The sequence below is a fragment of the Achroia grisella genome, unplaced genomic scaffold (genome assembly GCF_030625045.1).
Source record: "Achroia grisella isolate CSIRO2021 unplaced genomic scaffold, CSIRO_AGI_Agris_v1 utg511, whole genome shotgun sequence".
NCBI lineage: Eukaryota > Metazoa > Arthropoda > Insecta > Lepidoptera > Pyralidae > Achroia > Achroia grisella.
Genome location: NW_026712905.1, coordinates 3,164,844 through 3,187,258, shown reverse-complemented (window position 1 = coordinate 3,187,258; position 22,415 = coordinate 3,164,844). Strand labels below are relative to the sequence as shown.

Genomic DNA, 22,415 nt, shown 5'->3' with positions numbered 1-22,415 from the left:
AGTCGTTTACCACGCTTGTATTGTTAGTTACGTTAAGCTTTAAGTGCCACCAGCTTACCTAACGTAGCATGGGACCCTCGTGTCCCTCACCGATCGCGGCTGCCTATGCTCTTGGCAGCCGAACATGACCGCACCGCTTCTGGATTTCCCGCGTGTGTAGTGTTATGTTGAATGGACTGTCACTGTGCGCAATCAACCGGATGCATGTGCAAGCTCTAGAGGTCAACAACGGCGCCCCATGGTCACCCCTCTAACTCAAACGGGGATTGCAGTTTGCGATGGTCTGTGCCGTGGTTCTAATGTCTAAACGGTGCCCTAAGTCATATCAGGAATTGTTCTACAGCGAGATTCGATTCTCCTCATATCGTTCAGTAAAGCTTCAAAGGCCAACAGCATTAAAATAGCGTGAAAAAAAAATCACTACCATTTTGTGTCTCGACTATATAATTTCATAAAAAAAAATTCGACGAATTTAGGTCATATCCCAACCCTGAAGAGACGTGTACTCGCACACCCCTTAAACCCCAATCGCAATAAATTATTATATACCAGTAGGAAAAAGGAAGGTAATGACACATATGACTGTAATAAACACATAACAAATTTAAGAATCAAGTTTTATTTAAAGTCAGTTGCAAAGCTAACCTTCAGCTGTACCTGCAGCGTATTATTACAGTTGTATACATTGTTTAAATTATTAACCGGTTCTTAACACGAATAATTTTATGGCAAATAAAGGTCACTACGTTTCCTGACCGGTCAGGAGTCAGCTCAGCATGTCGGTATATTAAATATGAAAGTTTAAAAATAACTGTACAGTTGTATGCATATCAATAATAGACAAGTTTTAAGTAGACAATGTCCATAATTACAGTTACGCTATAGATTACGATACAGATTACGATACTTCATAATATTAAAAAATTTTACAAAAATTAAATTGACTAAGAAGTATACACCGTTAAAATTTACACGAAGGAGTACATATGTAATATTATGTTATCTATGGTACAGCTATAAAATAATATTTTTCTTATAAAGCTAATATTTTTCACATTATTCCTTAAAATTACTGTAAAGTCTCAAAAAATTGCGTCGCAAATATTATTACTGACTAATGTTATATTTTACTGTAAAACAATATATAATAAGATATATAAAATAGTTTCAAATTGAATTAAAAAAAAGACACACACCTACACATACACATACCTACTTATTTACACAAATTATGTATGAATATACCACACGTCTACCCCTAAAATAGTATTATTTTAATTAATTTATCATAGTCTGAAAGCCTATATTATCCATATATAAAATCAGTCTTATACAACTTAGGTAAATTTTAGACTTCAGAATTAATCAAAAATAATAGTTATTAATAATAGTTATTCATTGGTTATTAATCCCAACAAAACAAAATATATGATTCTTAAATCAATACAACAAATTACTGATATAATAAACAAAAATATTACAGTAAATATCCTGGATTAGAGTATAGAACGAGTTGAAGAAGCGCGAAACTTGGGGATTATTTTTGACAGTCGGCTGCGATTTGAAAAGCATAATTAAATGTAGTACAACAATGTTTATATCTATATATCTATCTCTATCTATCTATCTAGTATTGACTACTATCTAAATATTACTAAAAACCCTACATATGGCTTACAAGTCCCCGGTTTTCCGTGAAATCCGGGACGTGACATCGATATGATATGACCATCCCTGGACCTCGATGAAATTGGAATCCGCAAAGAAAAAGAAAACATGGGCGAGTGCAGAGAGCACATCAAACCTGTGTAGGACCTTTTCATATTTTTTTCCCATGGGACGCAGAAGGCCAACACTTCTGTCTGATGATTCCGCGATAGTGCGGCTTGACACCAATTAAGGATAAGATTGGGCTCACTCCATCAGGTCAGTTCGCCCATTGTAATTCAATAGGCTGGAATTGTCAACGATGGTTTCCAGGGGGAACCGCGTGGAGGTTGACCTGACAATGTATTGCTAGCAATGGGGTTAGTAATAAAGTAATGGAGACTCCATTACTAACAATTTCCTTCCCCCCAATAAGTTAAGTTGTCTAGACACACGAAAAGCGTCACAGACTTTACGTCAGGATGTGGCGTCACTCTGTGTTTTGTCATTCCAGAGGACACTTCCGCTCACGTCCATATATCCCACTGAAATCAACTTTAAAAAGATACTTTTCTGTATCATAAACTATTTATAAAGGAAAAAATGAGGCATGAATTTTTGAAAGTAATTATTGAGGGAAATATAGAAGGAAGGAGGGGAAGAGGAAGACCAAGGCACAGTTACATCAAAGAAATTAAAAACAGAATTGGAGTCGTATCGTATCAAGGCTTAAAGTGTATGGTGGAAGATCGTAGAAAGTGGCAAGAGCATTATGAATGAATGATGAAAGGAAAAACTATTACTGTAAATTATTAGAAAACTGTAGGATAATTTGTACGCTGTTGGTGTATAACGGCTATCGTCTAACCCAAACTGTCTTATTGCAAAAAGATAAACCTGGTTTAGCATTAGTAATAACTAATTGACCAAAGTATTCCTTATTACAAAATGAATTTTATCTCTTAATCGTGATGCTATACCCCTAGTTTAACAGTGGTCTGAATGCAAAACGTCAATTTCTATTTTTAAAAATTGTATTGTTGGTGGTTGTTTTGTGAAAAATATCTTAACAAAATCAAAAATATATGAACTTTAAATCATACATACAAGAATAAAATTATATAAAACACGTTACTTGTAATTTTTTCACTCTTTTGACTTTAAAATATTTGTCGTCAATTTTGTTGACTTGTGATGTAGAAATGATTTCGATTGATTGATTGCCTAAAACATTTCCATTGAAATAGTCACCATTACTTTACCTTTCACGTATTAAAACGCAACCGTATGAATTTTATAGTTTAATAGCACTAACTTCTTCTAGTGTCCAATTTCCAACCGTTTTTTTTTTGTAAGCTCATATTAGTAAATATATGAATATTTGTTTACTTCATAAATACTAAAAAAATTGCTAATAGACGATTCGAATCGAAATGATACAATAACAATATCTCGTGGTTCCTTTTTTCCGTGTACTTATTATTTAAAACGGATTCTTATACATATAATTATTTTTACTTTTAGATCATGTTTCGTCCGAGTTTTGTAATAAGTCCGATAACCAACATATCGGACTGAATTCAGACGTGGTCTTTTTGTTACTAGTAATCATTACCGTTACTGTACAACTAACTACGAAATTTTTAATACTGTACTTAGACCTGATTTATTAACTTTACTAACGACAATACCCGCCAAGTTCTTTTCACTGTATTCTGTAGCGTCTTGTTTCTTCAACATCAAGCGTTCATCGTCGCACGTGATGGGCAATTCTTTTATATACTCTTCTCTTAATTGCCGTATATATGTACCAATTATAATAGCGCATATAATTGAGATACCTATAAAAGAACACAATGTTTGAAAATGTAAAAATTGCGAGATTTTTTTAGTAACCCTTTATGATCGTTGCCCAAATTGGAGTAGTAAGAAGTATTGTTAATTGTGGTCGGTGTACATGACTTACATCGGTGATCGTAAAGCTACCTTAGCTTCAAACAATAAATTGTATTCTATTCTATTCAAAGAATAGAGGTTTAGTGAATTTATAACATCACCATCTCCTACACATCTATCACTCTTCATCAGGTTATAAAGAACTGTCACACAGTATCTGATAAGTTGCATGATAGTCCTAAGCAGTTTGTTTGATCGTTACTAGATAATATAAACAGGCTAATGTTAGATTGTTTGTTATTCCTGTGGTAGAAGGTTCTTGTTTGCCATTTGATTAATCTTTTTACGAGTAGATAGATACACTTATACTTGCAATAGAAAAGACTATGCCAAATGGATCTCCTATAACTCCGTTAGACTTGTGAATAGGTTTAATTTGTACTTTTATATCATAATTACATTAATAATTACACTTACCAATATCCATAGCCTTGATTAGCCATGATAATTCTAGATTTTCAATAATTAGGTACTCAGGTTGGGACTTGATATATATTATTTGAAATACCATCTTAAGGACATAGATTATAAAGAACAGCCGTATAGGTTCTTGTTTTTTCTGTTGAAAAAAGATTACAAAAATTACTACAAAGTAGTAACTTTAGTTTTTTTATGGATTCGAATTGTGGGTATGCATTGACGAGGCACCAGTGAAGGATGATAAAAGGACGAAGTCAGATCAGGTAGCCCATAGTAACAAAATCACCAGGCTTTTACAACGGTAATTTCCATAGTGTACCGTTTGCATACCACATTACTAGCAATGGGTGATTATTATAAGAAATACATCTAAGTTCTAAATTATGTGCATTCTCGAGCAACCAGCATTTGTTTTACTGTTTTGTTTTCTCCACACCACTAACAATATTCGATATATTATTCAATTACGAGTTAATTCCAACGACTTGGAGTTTCAACAGTATATCGCAGATCACACCCACAAACCTCGTTTAGATACACACAGTAATAGTATATATGTAGCTCAAATTGTAGGTGAACCTATTCTATATATAGAAATGAAACAAAAACCGTTAAAGAGTATGTGGGTTAAAAAAATAATCAAGGTCGCAGCACTGTTCCACTTCCAGAAGTAGGGCTGCTGGCTGGTCTTTACTGTAGGGTGCCAACCGTACGAAACTCCTCGCCACAAATACGATAATTTGATGATGAAAGATGAAAATAAAACAATTTTAGCCAATTCATTGTTTTTGTTAATTAATCAAAATAATATAATAGAAAAACACTTTTCAAATATAGGTCCAGTGTGGTGTACGGTTACCTACACCACGAGGACGGTGAAACTTTTTGCTGTACTTTCGAGATATAATTGAATTCCATATTCCCAAAGAAAAAAATCATACTATAAAAATGTTTATAATACATACCTTATGTAAAGCGACGATGAAGGATTTAACGAACTTCAACCATATTATATTAATAATAAAGTTAAGTAAATCCATAATATATATATGCATCATAGTGGGGAAACATTTAGGTTCATCCACAACCGGAAAATAACCCTCTAACAAGTTTTGATTGTTCCGCAATGGCAGCGGGAACGGGTAAAAGCCATGGGTACCAACATTCACCGCTAGTAGAATTGGTTCCATCCATGACCAGGCAATCTTGTCAAACTGGAAACAAAATAGTTATGTCATGACTGCTACAAGTCACTCACTTTAAGTGTGACAGATAGAATAAAACACCCAAGAAACATATATTTTCTTTGGAACGGCAAGGTTGCTCCGTGAAACCTGTAAAGACACCAGGAGGCTTCGTCTGCGCTTTTGGGAGGACCCTGGCTGGCTTTAGTGGTCTCGACTCTATACGATAATGGCCCAAATTAAAGGCTGAATACGGATAACAGAGTCCAACATTCATCTTTTTAAGGCATGAATATAGAATATTGCACCTGCTTGCGCTAACGGTTTACGCTGGCGGGGCACCAGTGGAGGATGATAAGATGAACATGAGGGCAGGTCAGTTAGCACATTGTGATAAATTCACCAGGAATTTTATCACGATGGTTTCCAGGGGGAACCGCGTGGAGGTCAACCAGACATGGTACATTACTAGTAATGGAGTCATGAGTCCACATTACTAACAATCTCTTTTTTACAACAATCGTTTGGAATATTTAAATGAAAGGCGTTGCCTTTCCAGAGTACTAAGATGTCATGCCTCTCTTCCTAATTTCACCTAATCTGAAATTGAAGCTATAGCTTTTACCGAATCTGAAGCTACAGCTTTCAAAGCAAACTCGTTGGCGGCTAAAATAGTTGAGACTGGGGGTAGTTCAGTGGAAACTGCACGCAGGCGACTTACATGTCTCACTCTTATTAAAGAAATCGTTTCGTCCCTGTCTATATGAAATGAAGAAAGACAGAATAGTTCAATAGTTGATATTAGATTTATTATTTGGACTTGTCTCACTTATTTCAGTAACCAGGTGACTTTGCCTTGAAGGATGAGATAGAAGGGAAATAATATATAATTATTCCAATTACATAAAAGAAAAAAAAAGTTGATATAGAAGTCATGAACCCTTATAATATCTACTATTGTATGTAAATATGAATATAAGCATCTGTGTATAATGGTAACTCAATGTGACACACAGTACAAAGGTAATTTCACTCATTTCTGTGCTGATGATTTTTAAAATTGAGTTCTACAGAATGTTGAATCTCGAATAAAGTAAGTTGCATGTAAGAAATTCATTACTTATGCATTTTCTAACATTTTAAACTAATGCGCAGTAAAGAGTTCTTGTTGTTAATTAAATTATGTATTAATTTAAATCAGTACATTGTTGTTAACATTCGCGTGCTGAACGAATGAACATGTTATCAGTAATTGTCATTGTAAAAATATTTTTTGATATCAAATACTTAAATTATCAAATAAATTTATCTGTATAGCTTTCCAGGAATATTTAAATAGGTATGTTATTCTTTGTTTTTATTAGTGCTAATTTAATTGACATAATAATAAAATAATGTTTGTACTATATTATATAATATATTGTATATAAGAGATACCTAAACATACGTACTACTCATACACATATTAACTATATTATTTTATAAATATATTTAAGGGGGTCTTCCTATGTGACGGCCTGTTTTTTAGGGATATTTTAGGATTTTTTTTCTACGACCAGTAAATATTTAGAGCTTCAAGTTTTTTATCATTTATTAACACATATTTGGACAGTATAAATATAAAATTTCAGCTAAAAATATTCAGTCAAACTAGAGTTACAGCGCTCTGAACACCCCCGCCTCGAAAAAAAGAGCTCCCACTTCCTCCACGATTCCGGCTGATCGGCTTATCTGAAAAAAAAAAAAACGGCGTTTTAATTTGTAGGCTTAAAAGCACGGAATGACCTATAATCAAATGAATATAAAAAAAATTGGATTTTTGATAGACATTTGAAATAAAAGTTGCAAATTAGGCTTTTTTTTGTTTTTTGCTATAAAAAAATCGAAGTTTTGAAAATTTTCGATTGATAATAGTTCATTCCATGCGTTTACATATATTGAGTGTGCCCTGTAAATTTCAAGTAATTCGGTCCAGCCGTTTCTGAGATACAATGGAGGAAAGTTTGAAAAACACAGTTTTGAGAAAAACGCGTTTAAAGTTTCAAGTCCGTTAAAAACTATTAAAATATCAACTTACTCTCAATCGGCGATGCCTGGTCTATAGAGTATTCCTTCCTCTTCCTCGTGAAACTCTTTTAAAGCAGATTGTTCAGCTCTTGAGTCAATCCTGGCTTGTTTAACGACATCACTTACGCGCCGCTCAGAGCGTAAGATTCGCTTTTCATCCCGTTTCTCAACATACGCTTGGGCTTCACGACCAACAGGGCATCCCATAATCGACATAACTTTTAAAATACCTTGAAAACCTTCATTAAAGATAATAACTGCTAAGTAGCTAGCAATTTCAACAACTTTGGGACCAGAATGAAGATGTTTAGGAGCGAAAGTCCAAATCAAAGAATTCAAAGATTCGTTATTGTTTTGTGTCTCTGCTCCTAAACAACGAATTAATAATTCGTCTTTCGATAAATCTTCGAAAACCGGTTTGATAGCTTCTTGGACTTGCGGAATTAGAGGTGGTTTATCGTGATGAAATTGGTCCAGTTCATTATTAGCTTCAGCCTTACGCCATTTTTGGTGGGTAAAACGGTTTCCACTAAACTTTCTTTTTTTACTACGACCAGGATGAACATTTCCACTCGTACTTCCTTTCCGTCCACTCATTATGAAAAAAAATAATTTGTAGCTGTTGCTCTCTTCGAAGTTCAACCAAGACTAAAATAACTTCGGTAAAATATTATAACAATAGAAATTTCTGTTTAAGTCTGTAGAAACGTGTCTAAACTTGTATAAACAAATATATTAATAAAAGGGAGGCCAGGTATAAAGCCGACGGTACACAATAGGCCCGGTCTCTAACTGCCAACTCACCGCTCCGAACCGCTCTTTCTTTTACCTGCTGTATCTTTAAAACGACTTCGAATTTTCTAAAATCGCTTTACTACCGTATTCTAGACATGTTAAGGGAGCAATTTATGAAAAAAAAAAATCGATTTTTTCAACCCATCACATAGGAAGACCCCCTTAAGACTTCGAAAAACGACACAGACTTTATACAAAAATAAAATACTGATAAATAAATGTTGGTCTGACTGTTTATTCAATTCCATATGTACATAAGGAAATAATTTTTGTATTTACTGTTTTTATATTTACTCTTATCAGCAGTTGTAACCATAACACAAACTCAACTTAACTTTAGGGATTAGATGGCGCTGTGTGAAAAGTGTGTGGATATTATTATATACTAGCTGAGCCCGCGGTTTCACCAACGCGAAATTTATAGGCTATATATTATTCTGAAGCTATATTACAGTAAAATTTCATCAAAATCCGGTTAACTATATGTTTTGCGTGAAAGACTAACATACATCCATCCATACTCACAAACTTTCGCGTTTATAATATGAATAAGATTATATTATTATACTTACAGACTTTTCACTAACTTGACATTGAAATCCACTGGTGATAATGAATACCACGACTAATTGAGCTAAAACGTCCACGATGCTCACCACCTGTAAACAGATTTATTTAGATAAATGTATAATGGAAGCGGACGGCGGAAGACCGCACATTGAAGTAATTGGGAAAGGCCTATAGCCAACAGTGGATAGAGTAACAAACATCCATCCACAATCACAAACTTTCGCGGTTATAATATTAGTAAGACTTATATAGTCACCCTTACTTATAAAAACACACCCAATCGGTTCATATGTAGGTACGTACCTACATCGTATAGGATGTACGTATTTTCAGAGTAAAGTCAAATTACTTCGTGTTGGTTGTAAATCTAAATATGTACATACATACATTTAATATAGGATACATGTCTTAATATTTTCCACATGGCAAAAAATGTTATCCGGTGTAAGATAAGATAAATTTCAGTATTGTTTTTTTTTTTACAAATAAACAGTCAATAGTCGTTAAGTTGTTACTGATATTAATAACAATAATCATGGAGTCATTTTATTATTATTAATAAAACATTAATCCAAATTGAAAATTAGACTTTAAGCACATTAGGAAAAATATATTTTTTCCTCATTTGCTTAAAAATTAACAGATATTTTTATAATGTTAATGATTATCATATAAATGCGTTTATTTATGTAAACTAGCAGATGCAAAAATTTTATTTAAATTCCTTCAACAACACAGTTACGAGTGTGTTCTATTCGTAATATTATAAACAAAATATAGGAAACATTCTTTAATGTTTTGTTTAATTATATTTTAAAATATAACCAAATCTATATTTATCTTCATTTTATATTGCTATCATATATATTATTATTGATACTTACCAAATTAATGTACCCAATAATGAAACATGGTATTCGGAAATTAATTGTAGGTAATTTAGTTGAATAGTACATCGTTTACCTGAAATAAAACAAATAGGTCCTGTAACAAATAGTAAAGTGAAAATAGAACCTATGCCTTAACAACCCTAGCCATACGAGTCAGTCACACCCTACTTAACAACCAACTATTAAAACTTAGGTTAAATTGGTGTTAGGCGATTGCTAGTAATATGGACTAATGAGTCTATTGCTAGCAATGTGCCATGCAGGTAGACCTGCACGTCTGGTAAAAAATGCCTTTACGTTTATCATATCATCATCCACTGGTGCCCAGTTAGCGTAAACCGCTAGTGTAAGCGGGCGCGCCATTCCATAGAAAAAATCATCCAATAATAAAAACTTAGTCGATATACATAGGTAGATAAAGAATTTCTGCGTAATATTTTGATTGTGTTATCTTTCTTTACCTATCCTTTATTTACTTATCACCGTTATTACAAAATTCCAAAATGAAGTTGCTATATTAATTCGACATTTATATTTATCAGATAAAAACATATTATTTTAATTATTGAATAAATACATTCAATTGAAGGAGTAGGTACAGTAAAATTATTCTTATAAGTGTATATGTATAGATGTATTTAGCTGCTATGATGGGCCGCTATTATTTCGGATTGTGTTTGGTTCCTTGTAGCAGCAGCATCAGGAAGAGGGAGGTGAATAGAAACCAGTTGTAGCTATTCAGATTATGTATATTAGGTAAATATAGTGTTAGGTGTAACTTCCTGTGGTGGCGCCACCGTCGTGCGGCGCGTCTATAAAAGGCTGCGAAACCCGGTGTGCGGCCTCTTTTGGTCGACAGACGTGCTCTCGAACGAATCTCCGTATCATACCGTGTTTGCTTTATAAATTCTTTTACTGATTTTGTTAAAATTAATTATACGATTTGTTATCAGTTTCTTTTATTTAATTAAATTTAGAGGATATTCCTAACAATAGATATTTACATACAGATAGAAGTTTTATACATATATGAAATATATTTACAAGAGGATTCGGTCCCGAATGACAAGCTTGTTATTATTTTGTTCTGTAGTAACTAACCAATGGTGTTGCCCGCCCGATAATATTAAATTCGCCACACATATATCATACATACAATTACACGATGTATGTCTATATAGATTCCAAATATTTAGTAATTGCTAAATTTTATCTTTATATTACTGCTTCAATATGTGTGCAATATATGTGTTTTCTTCTTTTCGGGGATTACTCGACCGTAAAGATGCGTAATGTGATTTAAAATATCATTAAAACTTTACTTAACTTTATCATTAAAACACTTCTATGGCTATTTTTATCTATTGTCACGTAAACATAATTTGAACTCAAATAAAAAGATATTTCAAAAATTCTGATTACATATGTTTATTCACTAAGTCCCGCTTTTGACAAAAGAATCACGCTTTTATCACTTTAAGTTTTACAATAACAACTTGGCCGAAAATAAATCTGGCCACGCTACGCTAATACGGTTATTCGAAACGGTCAGCCACGCCCAACTCACGCGCATAAAGCATGTCTTTGTATAAAGTTATTTGTACTATACACATGGTATGGTGTATAGCTTACGTCCACGACTACACACACACACAAAGTGAAACAACACAATTCAGGCAAGTGCTAATAATAATGACCAGATAGCAATACTTAGGGATGTGGCATTCCACATTTTATACATCTAAACAACGTAAGTAGGTTGTATCGTCACAATAAATATATATACAGTTAAGCTACACTTATATAAGATATTGATATAAGAGATATCACAACGATAATGTCATCTATATCAGGGTATCTTATTGTTATTCCAGTAACATAAAACTTTATATTTCATAGTGGTTAATAAATATAATATGTTATCTGTGATATTATTTATAAAAAAATCGAGAATCCAATTAATTTTGAAAGCAAAGTACTAGAATACTAAATATCAAGAGGTACGGATACTTTTTGCGTCTCTAATGAAATCTAGAAATGTATATGAATAAAGTATACGGTATTGTATACTATATTCATATATACACACGTAAATAAAGAATGTGTACTGTCTAAATAGAGTTCACATTTACATACCTGTAATGATAATTGCTCAAAACTTCTATAAATAAACACTGCTATTAATTGAACTAACACTTACTATCAAAGAATATACTACTCTTACTATATAGTAGTTCACGTTAACTAAACGTCGTGATGAAACTGAGACTTTGTGAACACTGTTGGGCGTTGGCATTCGCAGCGATTATGCAGAGTGAGTGTTTCTATAACATTTTATCAGTACGACGCAGTGACGCATATCATAGTGTGTGGTGGCCTTGTTTACATTCTAAAAATAGTCATCAAGGTTGCCAACACTAGTACTACTAAATATGCTAAATTGCTCCTAAAATTATGCTAAAAAATCTGCCAACATTTTCCAATGTCAAATAAAACCTCATTTAATTGTAAATATTTAATAATCAACAAAATTTAATCTTTTATATTTTAATCAACTATGTTTTCGTATAATATTTCAAAATCTTGATCTTCATCTTGGATAGATGTGGATGTAGATGAAACTGTAATACTTCATGAGGTAAATGTTATAAAATATTGCCAAAAAAATAAGCTAGCAATTTTCAATCTCAAATTAACCATCATTTCATTAAATTTATATATATAATAAATTTTTAATAATATATTAATACAAAATACAAATTACAACATATTAGACAAAATATATGCTTTGAATTTATTTTACATGGCAAAAACATTATTATCAAAAACAAAATTTTAATACCAAAATATTACTTTTTTTCCGAATGATTACTCATGCGGCTGTGCATGGCCGGCGCTGATTTACTTTTTCGTGGATAGAGAATGACTCTAGCTATCATATACTCACGCAATATACTCATATACCCAAAATATTAGTATAAAATCAGTGAAATTATTAAAATGCATATAATAAGTATAAATGTTTAAATTTTTATAAAATACTTGTAAGGTAAAAAATATGCTGTACGCTAAACAACAAATTAATATGCCAAACATAAAGCATAGAATATGCTAAATTGGCAACACTGCTTACTTTACTCTTAAGAAAAAAGCGCGGGAACTTCGAGGCGGGAAGTTCATTTTTCCTACAGTCTTTTGATATTAATTAATTTATAGAGTATAAAGATGAGGACCCTACATTTTATGCACCTTATTTAAAACCTGATGATTCTTGGGTAAATAATTTTTTAAATAAAGTTGCCACTACTAAAGAAACTGAAAACGTTGAAAATATGAAAGGATATTTTAAAATGAATGATTTAAATACATATTTAATAAAATTTACCTTTGAAGAGTTTATTCTTGCTTTGAACAATAGAAAAGATACTACTCCGGGACTTGATGATATACCATATTTACTTATTAAAAATCTTGTTAATTGTAATGTTAATTGTAAAATGAAATTACTTGAAATATATAACAATTTATGGGAACATAATTTAATACCCGACTCTTGGAAAACTCTAGCAATTATACCTGTTTTAAAACCTGAAAAAGACCCGTCTTTAGCTGAATCGTACAGACCGATTGCTTTGTCATCTTGTATGGGAAATATTTTTGAAAATATGGCTAATCTATTTTATTAGAAATATACGCAGAAACTAGAAATATTATACCTCTATTACAATATGGTTTTTGTAAAGGAAAAAGTGCAATAGATAGTGTTCTAAAATATACAGGTGATATTAAAAATGCTATGCTATGTAACTTACCTCTTATTAGTGTTTTTTTAGATGTTCAAGGAGCATTTGACAATGTAGATCTATCAACTCTAGTACAAATTCTTAATTCATACAACATACCAGGTAAATTTTCAGAATGGTTATTTAAATTATTTTATAGTAGAACAGTTTTTGTTCGATATAATAATAAGCTTTATAGTCCGAAATTAGCATTTAAAGGTGTAATGCAAGGCTCTACATTGTCTCCGCTCATATATTTACTAGATACTGCGGAAATTCACCGATTTGTAAATTTGAAAAATGTAAATATATTGCAATATGGAGATGATATTGTTACTGCTGCACAAATTTTATAAATCTAAAAAATTTGAGTTGAAACTGGATATTAATCCCTATAAAAGTTCAGTTATGGTCTTTAATCGATGTATTTTTTTTTTTTATACTACTATGGTGGCAAACAAGCATACGGCCCATCTGATGGTAAATGGTTACCGTAGCCTATGGACGCCTGAAGCACCAGGGGTGTCACGTGCGCGTTGCCGACCCTTAAGAAACCTTAATATACCCTTCTTGAAAAACCCCATGCTGTAGTCTCGTGAGAAAACCTCGGCAGGAAGTTCATTCCACAATCTAAGTGTACGCGGGAGGAAGCTCCTCTGAAACCGCACTGTCCGAGACCACTTAGGTTCCAGCGTGTGGGAATGAATTCCCTGTCGATGGCGAGCGGTGCGATGGTGAAAGGTGGCCGTAGGCATCATGTCGAACAATTCCTCAGAACACAGTCCGTTGTATAATCGGTAGAACACACAAAGCGAATCATCGACAATTCTCATAGCACGTCTCTGAATCGAGTCAAAAGGACCGAGCTGGTATCCAGGTGCTCCTGCCCAAAGATGAGAGCAGTACTCCATGTGCGGCCGAACTTGAGACTTATATAAGAGGAGTCTCTGGTCCGCAGTGAAGTACCGCTTCGCTCTATTGAGCACACCCAGTTTTTTGGACGCCTAAGCTGGCGTCCAAAAAACCTTTTCTTCGAGGTGACTACGGAACTCAACTGTGCTAGAGATGTCGATACCGAGAATCCCAATACTCTTAGAGATGGTAATGGACGTGTTCTGGAATTGCGGAGCCACAGCAAAAGGGGTTTTCTTAGCGGTGAACGCGCAGGCTTGTGTCTTGGTAGGGTTGAATTGAACTAAGTTCAGTCGCCCCCAATCGGAGACTCTGGTAAGAGTACTCTCGATTTCAGACACAAGCTGTTCGCGGTTTGCCTCCACAACGGAAAGAGGGATATTAGCACGGCTCGTGTAAAATGCGTCCCCAGTACTGTCATCCGCATAACAACGAATGTTAACTGTAGTTAACAAATCATTGATATGCAGCAAAAACAGTGTCGGGGAGAGAACGGAGCCTTGCGGGACGCCAGCGTTAATGTCCATGCTATCGGAGCAACTACCGTCGACTACGGTTTTGATGCATCTGCCAGACAAAAAACTAGCGACCCATTTGCATAATCCCTCTGGTATACCGTACGAGGGCAATTTCGATAGAAGACCTTGATGCCAAACCCGATCGAATGCATTCGCCATGTCAAGGCTGACTGCCAATGCCTCACCTTTACTCTCAATGGCAAGAGCCCAACGGTGTGTGAGATACACTAAAATATCACCAGTTGAGCGATTATGGCGAAAGCCATATTGACGATCGCTCAATAGATCGTGATCCTCTAGGTATCCCAGGAGCTGTGTGTTAATTACACGCTCCATCACCTTGGAGAGTAGAGATGCGATAGCGATAGGCCTGTAGTTCGATGGGTTTGATCTGTCGCCCTTTTTTGGCACAGGGTGCACAAGGGTGGTCTTCCATGAAGACGGAAATTGCCCAGAGGAGTACGAAAGCGCGAAAAGGCGTGTGAGTACGGGACACAACTCCGGAGCACACTTCTTTAACACCAATGCCGGTATGCCGTCTGGCCCATTCGACTTGTGGACGTCAAGAGACAGTAACTCTCGCCGGACACGCCGTTGCGTTACGGATATTTCCGGCATAGAGTTACCACACCATGGGATGGTAGTAGGTATGGTGTCCCCGGCGTCCAAAGTCGAATTTGAGGCAAAAAGAGCGCACAACAAATCGGCCTTCTCTTTTGCACTGATTGCCAAGTTATCATCCGGCTTCCGTAGTGGTGGTAAGGACGACTGACTAAAGTTACCTTCGGCAGCTTTGGCAAGCGACCAAAAGGCACGACTTCCAGAAGGATGTCGTGCTAGTCGTTCACCAATTTTACTGACGAAGTCGAATTTGGCTCTAGCAATTACTCTCTTACTAAACCTGGATGCAGCATTTAAATTCCGCCTTGCATCAGATACGTCAACATCACTGTTGGAACGAGCCGTGGTCCAAGCCAGATAATCAGTTTGTTTAGCCTGTCTGGCTTCTCTGCGTGACCTATTAAACCACGGTCGCTTTTTCGCCCCTGAAGAAACAAGCAGATTTGGAATAAAACATTCCATACCCGCAAGTATGACTTCAGTAACGGCGGCTGTACAGGTATCGACGTCTTCTGATGCAAAGCAGTACTGCTTCCATGGGTACGATGCGTAAAATTCTCGCAATCTGTCCCAATCTGCAGATTTATAATGCCATATACGACGTTGACAAGGAGGTCGGGATATAGCAGGTTTTGTGCACAGTACCTGGGATCGGATAAGGCAGTGATCTGAAGAACCAAGTGGTGCCTCCACGGTCACTGAATATCCGTCCGGTCGTGTAGTCAGCAGAAGGTCCAGTAAGGAGCTCGTATGGGTCTCGATATCAGGTATTCTCGTTGGAGAATGAACCAGTTGCGAGAATCCATAGGCCAGAGCAAACTCGTGAGCAGTTCTCCCCGCGTCGTCGGTGAGCCGAGAACGGAGCCACTCGATGTGATGGGCATTGAAGTCTCCAAGTATCACTAGACTTGCGGAGGGATACTGCTCAAGAACTTTATCAGACGTCAATTGAAGGTGCTCAAACAGACGAGTCGTATCCTCGTCACCGCTATGAGACCTGTACAGGCACGCATAGATGCCGGTGTAGTCACCCTGATCAATGCGAACCCATAGGATTGACAGGTCTTTTTCTTCTAGACCAAGAAGGCGGCGACAGCAGATATCTTCCCGGACATACAAACAAACCCCGGCACGACGCACAAATTTGTGCTCGAGTTTATACCCAGGGTACAGCAGGTATGAAGTGTCAGCCGGAGAGGATATCTGCGTCTCCGTAAGGAATAAGAGGGTCGGCTTTGCGGTCTCAAGGTGATGGTGGACCGCATTGATGTTTACCAGTACCAGCACAACCCATCCCCATGGGGCTCTGGTCACCTTACTCACCACAGGAACACAGTGCTGTTGTGTAGTGCAAGTACAGCACTGTTTGGCTGTGGTTTTCCGCTTGGTGGAGTTACTACGCCAGTTCGGGCCGCCCCAAGTCGAGCAAGATGTACCGAAATACATCTTGCTGTGCCCTCCCTTCTTTGTACAATCTAAATATTAATTACAATAAATTTGAAACTTTAGCGTCTATATTGTTACCGCTATTATTTATGTTATGTTCAACTGATACTGGCAGCGACAGGAGGAGGAAGATTAAATAACGAGTCCAGTGGTGGCTATGTATAAATGTAATATTCTTGTGGTATTTACAATAGTTGTATGGTTTTATTATATATATAAAAACGTATAATTAATGTATCTGAAAAGAAGCGATTGTGTCCCAATCTGACAAGCTTGTTATATCCTTTTCTACAACGTCGCTAGGCAACGGTGTTGCCGCGCACTATCCGTAAATCGCCACACCACCCCCCCGCGGAGAGAAAAAGGTAAAAGAGAAACGAAAAAAATAATAAATAATAATAATAAAATAAGATAAAGAAACTACAGATCTAAAATGTCCCTAAAACGAACTCTCCGTCCTAACCTGGTAACTATAGGTTTTGCAGTTGAAACAGGTTGATTAGAAGGAATTAGTGGTGACGAGGAAAGCGAAGGTATTTGGGAGGAAGATAATGGTGGCGAATGAGGAAAAGTTGTGATTGGCGGACAAGATGAAGTTGAAGGAATGGAAGATGAAAGTGAGGATGGGTGTGAGGACTCGTGCATGATATGAGCAGGCTTCACACGATCCAGACTGACCTCCATTTTTTTACCCTGGACTTCAAGAGTGACGGTTTTGTCACGCTTACATAAAATTTTGTGAGGCCCTGTATAAGGAGCCTGCAAAGGACGCCGAATGCTGTCATCTCTTAAGAAAACGTAAGTGGCGGAAGGCCAATCCCTATAAATGAAAGTTGGCGGATTGGAATGATGTGACGCTGGCGTGGGCATGATATTATTCATGGTGACACGAAGCTGTGTGATGAAGTCGGTAGGATCTTTGATGGTTGATGAAGTGACAGATGGTGTAACAAATTCACCCGGCAAGCGAAGAGTTTCTTCCAATACAAGTTCAGCCGAGGAGGTCTTCAGATCCTCTTTAACTGCTGTGCGCATACCTAAAAGAACCCAAGGTAACGCGGTTATCCATAAATCGCCGTGACACATTAAAGCTGCTTTGAGTTGACGGTGCATGCGTTCCACCATGCCGTTTGCGCAGGGATGGTAACTAGTTGTACGGATTCGACGAGTTGCACAGGACTGCATTAAGTGACGGAACAAAGCGGATTCAAATTGACGACCCTGATCCGTGGTAACAGTAATAGGGACGCCAAATCGCGATATCCAACCGCTGACAAAAGTATCTGCAACTGTTTTTGCAGACATATTTGGCATCGGCCAGACTTTCGACCAGCGTGTAAATCTGTCCACGGCTGTCAGGCAGTATTGCATGCCTTTGTTGACAGGAAGTGGACCGATGATGTCAATATGAATGTGTTGAAAACGGCCGGATGGATTAATGAAATGACCAACGGGTGTAGAAATGTGCCGGATGACCTTACTGCGTTGGCAAGGAATACAAGTTCGAGTCCAGGAATTACAGTCTTTGTTCATCGAGGGCCAAACGTAACGATCAGATATCAAACGAAGTGTGGCTCGAGAACCTGGATGACTCATGTTATGTAACCTGTCGAAGTATTTGCGTCTAAATGAAGATGGTAAGTATGGACGAGGTTTGCCAGTGGACGTGTCGCATATGACAATGATGTCAGTTCCGGAAATTGTGACATGTTCTAATTTTAAAGATGAAGTGTTATTGGATATTAATGCTTGCAACTCTTGGTCTGTTTGTTGAGAGCGACTTAATGAATGATAATCATCCTCCAGCTGAATGGCCTCAATACGCGACATCGTGTCGGCAACAACATTCTCATTGCCCTATATACACGATGTCGGTGGTGAACTGTGAAATGAATGACAGTTGAGGTGGAGGAAGTTTTTCTCGTTTTTGAGAAAATGCGTAAATGAGTGGTTTGTGATCTGTGTAAATAGTGGTATGTTGTGCTTCAAGAATGTGGCGAAAATGTTGCACGCTTTCGTAAATGGCGAGTAACTCTCTGTAATAAGCAGGAAGCGATGCCTGTTTAGGCGTCAACTTCTTGCTAAAAAATGAGAGAGGTTGCCAAGAATTTCCAACTTTCTGTTGTAGACATCAACCTACGTGTGTAGTGGAAGCGTCGGTGAAAAGAGCAAGTGGAGCGTCCGCCACTGGGTTACACAACATAGTAGCGTCAGCTAAACTATTGCGACACTTGTGAAATGCTTGTTCCAGGTCGGGAGTCCAAGGAACTGGTTTGGAACCCTTAATTTTGGCATCTGCCAGGATGTTAATTAACGGGGCCTGAAATTCAGCGGCTCTGAGTATAAAACGACGATAGAAGTTTAACATACCCAGAAACCGTCGTAGGCCATGAGCTGTTTCAGGTAAGGGAAAATTCCTGATGGTTTCGACACGATCTGATGGTGGTTGTGTACCTGCTGATGAAATATGACTGCCCAAGAATGTAATTTCTGGAACACCGAACTTGCATTTGGCAATGTTGATGACGATTCCGTATTGAGCTAAGCGTTGAAAAAGCAGTCGCAGGTGTTCTGCGTGCTGAGCGGCGTCGCGCGAGTAGATGAGAATATCGTCGATGTATGGAAAACAAAAAGTAAGTCCCCGTGTGACCTCATCGATGAAACGCTGGAATGTTTGACCAGCGTTTCTGAGACCAAACGTCATGTAGGGAAATTCGAATAGTCCGAAAGGAGTGGTAATGGCTGTCTTGCATATATCAGCTGGATTGACAGGAATTTGCTGGTAGGCTTTTACCAGATCAATTGTACTGAAGATGTTGGCTCCTACCAGATTGTGTGAAATGTCCTCTATGTACCGAACCGGATATCTATCAGGAATAGTGCGCGCATTTAAGGCCCTGTAGTCACCACAAGGTCTCCAAGTGGCATCCTTTTTAGGAACTAAATGGAGTGGTGAAGACCAAGCACTGCTGGATGGTCTAGCAGTACCGGCAGCAACCATGTCGGCAAATTCTTTTTGGGCAATCTGAAGTTTCTGGGGAGCAAGGCGACGAGGACGGCATGATAATGGCGGTCCGTCAGTAGTGTTAATGAAATGCACTGTATTATGTTTAACATCGCGAGGAAGACCGGGTGGACGAGTGAGTTCCGGATATTCCTGTAAAATTGTTAGAAAGGGTGAGTCTTTGGAATCTCTAATAATGGTCTTGACGCTGGGCTGATTAGATGACGCGCACTGAATCTGATGTCGAAGACCGGTTGTTCCATCGACTAGACATCTATGGGTACAATCTGGCAAGAGATTGTAATGAGCGGGGAAATCGGAACCGATGATAGGAACGCTGACGTCAGCTATAATGAAATCCCATGCAAAAACTCGTCGAAGACCTAGGTTGAGATTGAAACGCAGAGTACCGTACGTCGTAATAGCACTGCCATTGGCTGCTTGCAGCACAAAGTCAGATTTATAAGCGTGGGAACGAAGGGCGCTTTTAGGATAGCAGCAGATATCGGAACCTGTATCTACGAGAAATCGTCGCTTACTGTATGAATCTGTTACAAATAAACGGCGACTTGAAGTGGTATGAGAGGAGTCGGTAGTCGCCTTTACAGACCCCTGTTCATGTTTAAAAATAAATCTTGTTGCCAGTTACAAGGAGTAGTACAGTGTAACGCCTTTTCCTTATATATACGGTGGTACCAACATATCCTAGGTTGAGGGCTCCTACTACGACTTTGACGTGATTGTGGAGTCCGAGACCTGGACCGACTTCCCTGTCTCTGATAAGCAGTTAAGGAAGCTACCTGCTCTGTGAGTTGGTCGATGCGCTGAGAAAGAATGGCAAATGGGTCGACGCTTGAAGATGAAGTGACAGGCTGAGATGATATACAGCAACTGAGGTGGAACTAGCAAGTGGTGTTGCAGGAGATACTTCCATAATGCGATCAGCTAGATCCGCTACCTTCTCTAATGGAAGATCCTGTGCAGTCAAAATGGTCTGAAGGTGAGTGGGGAGGCGACGCATCCAAAGTTGGCGAAGTATGCCTTCGTCGTCACGAAGTGAATCCCCCGTGAGAGACTTGAGGTGCCTCAGAAATTGTGAGGGTCGCCTATCCCCCAGCTCCTCATCACTTAAGAGCTGCCGGACTCTTTTTTCCTCAGATGCCGATAGTCTGCGGATTAATTCAGCTTTTAAAAATATGTATTTGTCTTCCGCGGGTGGTTTGATGATTATATCTTCCACCTCAGCAGCCTGGCTTTGTGACAAATGACTGATAATATAATTAAATTTAGTGGAATCAGCGGTGATGCCAGATAGTTCAAAATTTGCTTCAACCTGCGCGAACCACAATGCCGGGCGGTCAGGCCAGAAAGGAGGTAATTTTACGGAAACCCTATGCACTTCCGAGGCAGATGGTGGGGACGAATTTTGTGTGCCGGATTGTGCCATTTTATATATATATGACCAATGCGATGCCGAATATAAAGAAATTAATATTTACAATAAGAAAATAAAAAATATACACATGCAATAAAAATAAATTTCAACATAAAATTATAAAAAAATACATGTAAAATAAATTGACGGCAATAGAAAATGAGAAAGTAAAATAAAATCTTAATATCGAAGTCCGTAGTATCCTGACTACGTAGTACTGGGCCGTGTCGCGTGGTTTCTTTATAGGCGGGCGGCGGGCGGCGGGCGGCGGGCGGCGGGCGGCGCGGGCGGCACAACGACGGCGAGTACTTGTGTGATGGACGATAGTGTTTACGGTCGATGGTAATAAGATCTTGTATGGTAAGAATGCCGGTAAGGAGAAGGAATGTAGGAAAGATGGCACCTGGACTGGAGTAGGTTCACGCTTCACCGCGTCTGCTGTGCTGTCGTGGAACGTCGTGGGTCACCAATTTAGCGCCTATATTGTTACCGCTATTATTTATGTTATGTTCAACTGATACTGGCAGCGACAGGAGGAGGAAGATTAAATAACGAGTCCAGTGGTGGCTATGTATAAATGTAATATTCTTGTGGTATTTACAATAGTTGTATGGTTTTATTATATATATAAAAACGTATATTTAATGTATCTGAAAAGAAGCGATTGTGTCCCAATCTGACAAGCTTGTTATATCTAGTTCTACAACGTCGCTAGGCAACGGTGTTGCCGCGCACTATCCGTAAATCGCCACAAAACCATTGGTTTGGAGTTCAATTTTAGCAAATGCGAACTCTTTATAAATAACTGCGACTTAAATTTAAACGACGTAAAACAAAAATTTAATATTTTGGCTCCAAATATTAAAATAGTTAACAGTAATTCTCTTTACCTTTTAGGATCTCCAATTTTTGATGAATCTATTTCTGAATATATTAATAATTCAATTGCTAAATTTCAAAATTCTGCTGACCGTCTACTTGAAATCAGTCCACATTATGCGCTCTGCATCTTAAAATTCTGTCTTTTCGTCCCAAAATTTACGTATGTGCACCGTTGCTGCTCCTTCTAGAAATACCCAGATCGTTTGACATAAGTAGACGATTTAATAAAAATTACCTTAGAATCGGTTCTTAATATGCAGCTAAACATGCCATCTTGGACCCAAGC

The 22,415-nt window shown here is 37.4% G+C and overlaps 1 protein-coding gene across 1 annotated transcript; it reads right to left on the bottom strand.

The window, feature by feature from the left end:
* Positions 1-3,216: 3,216 nt before the first annotated feature.
* LOC131846413 (uncharacterized) lies at positions 3,217-10,980 on the bottom strand. The gene is made up of 6 exons (XM_059195698.1): positions 10,952-10,980; positions 9,524-9,602; positions 8,642-8,728; positions 4,989-5,237; positions 4,021-4,162; positions 3,217-3,488 (listed from the first exon to the last, which is right to left on the bottom strand). The coding sequence occupies exons 2-6, from the start codon at positions 9,593-9,595 to the stop codon at positions 3,280-3,282; spliced, it is 759 nt and encodes a 252-aa protein (XP_059051681.1). The 5' UTR covers positions 9,596-9,602; positions 10,952-10,980; the 3' UTR covers positions 3,217-3,279.
* Between the last annotated feature and the right edge of the window lie 11,435 nt (positions 10,981-22,415).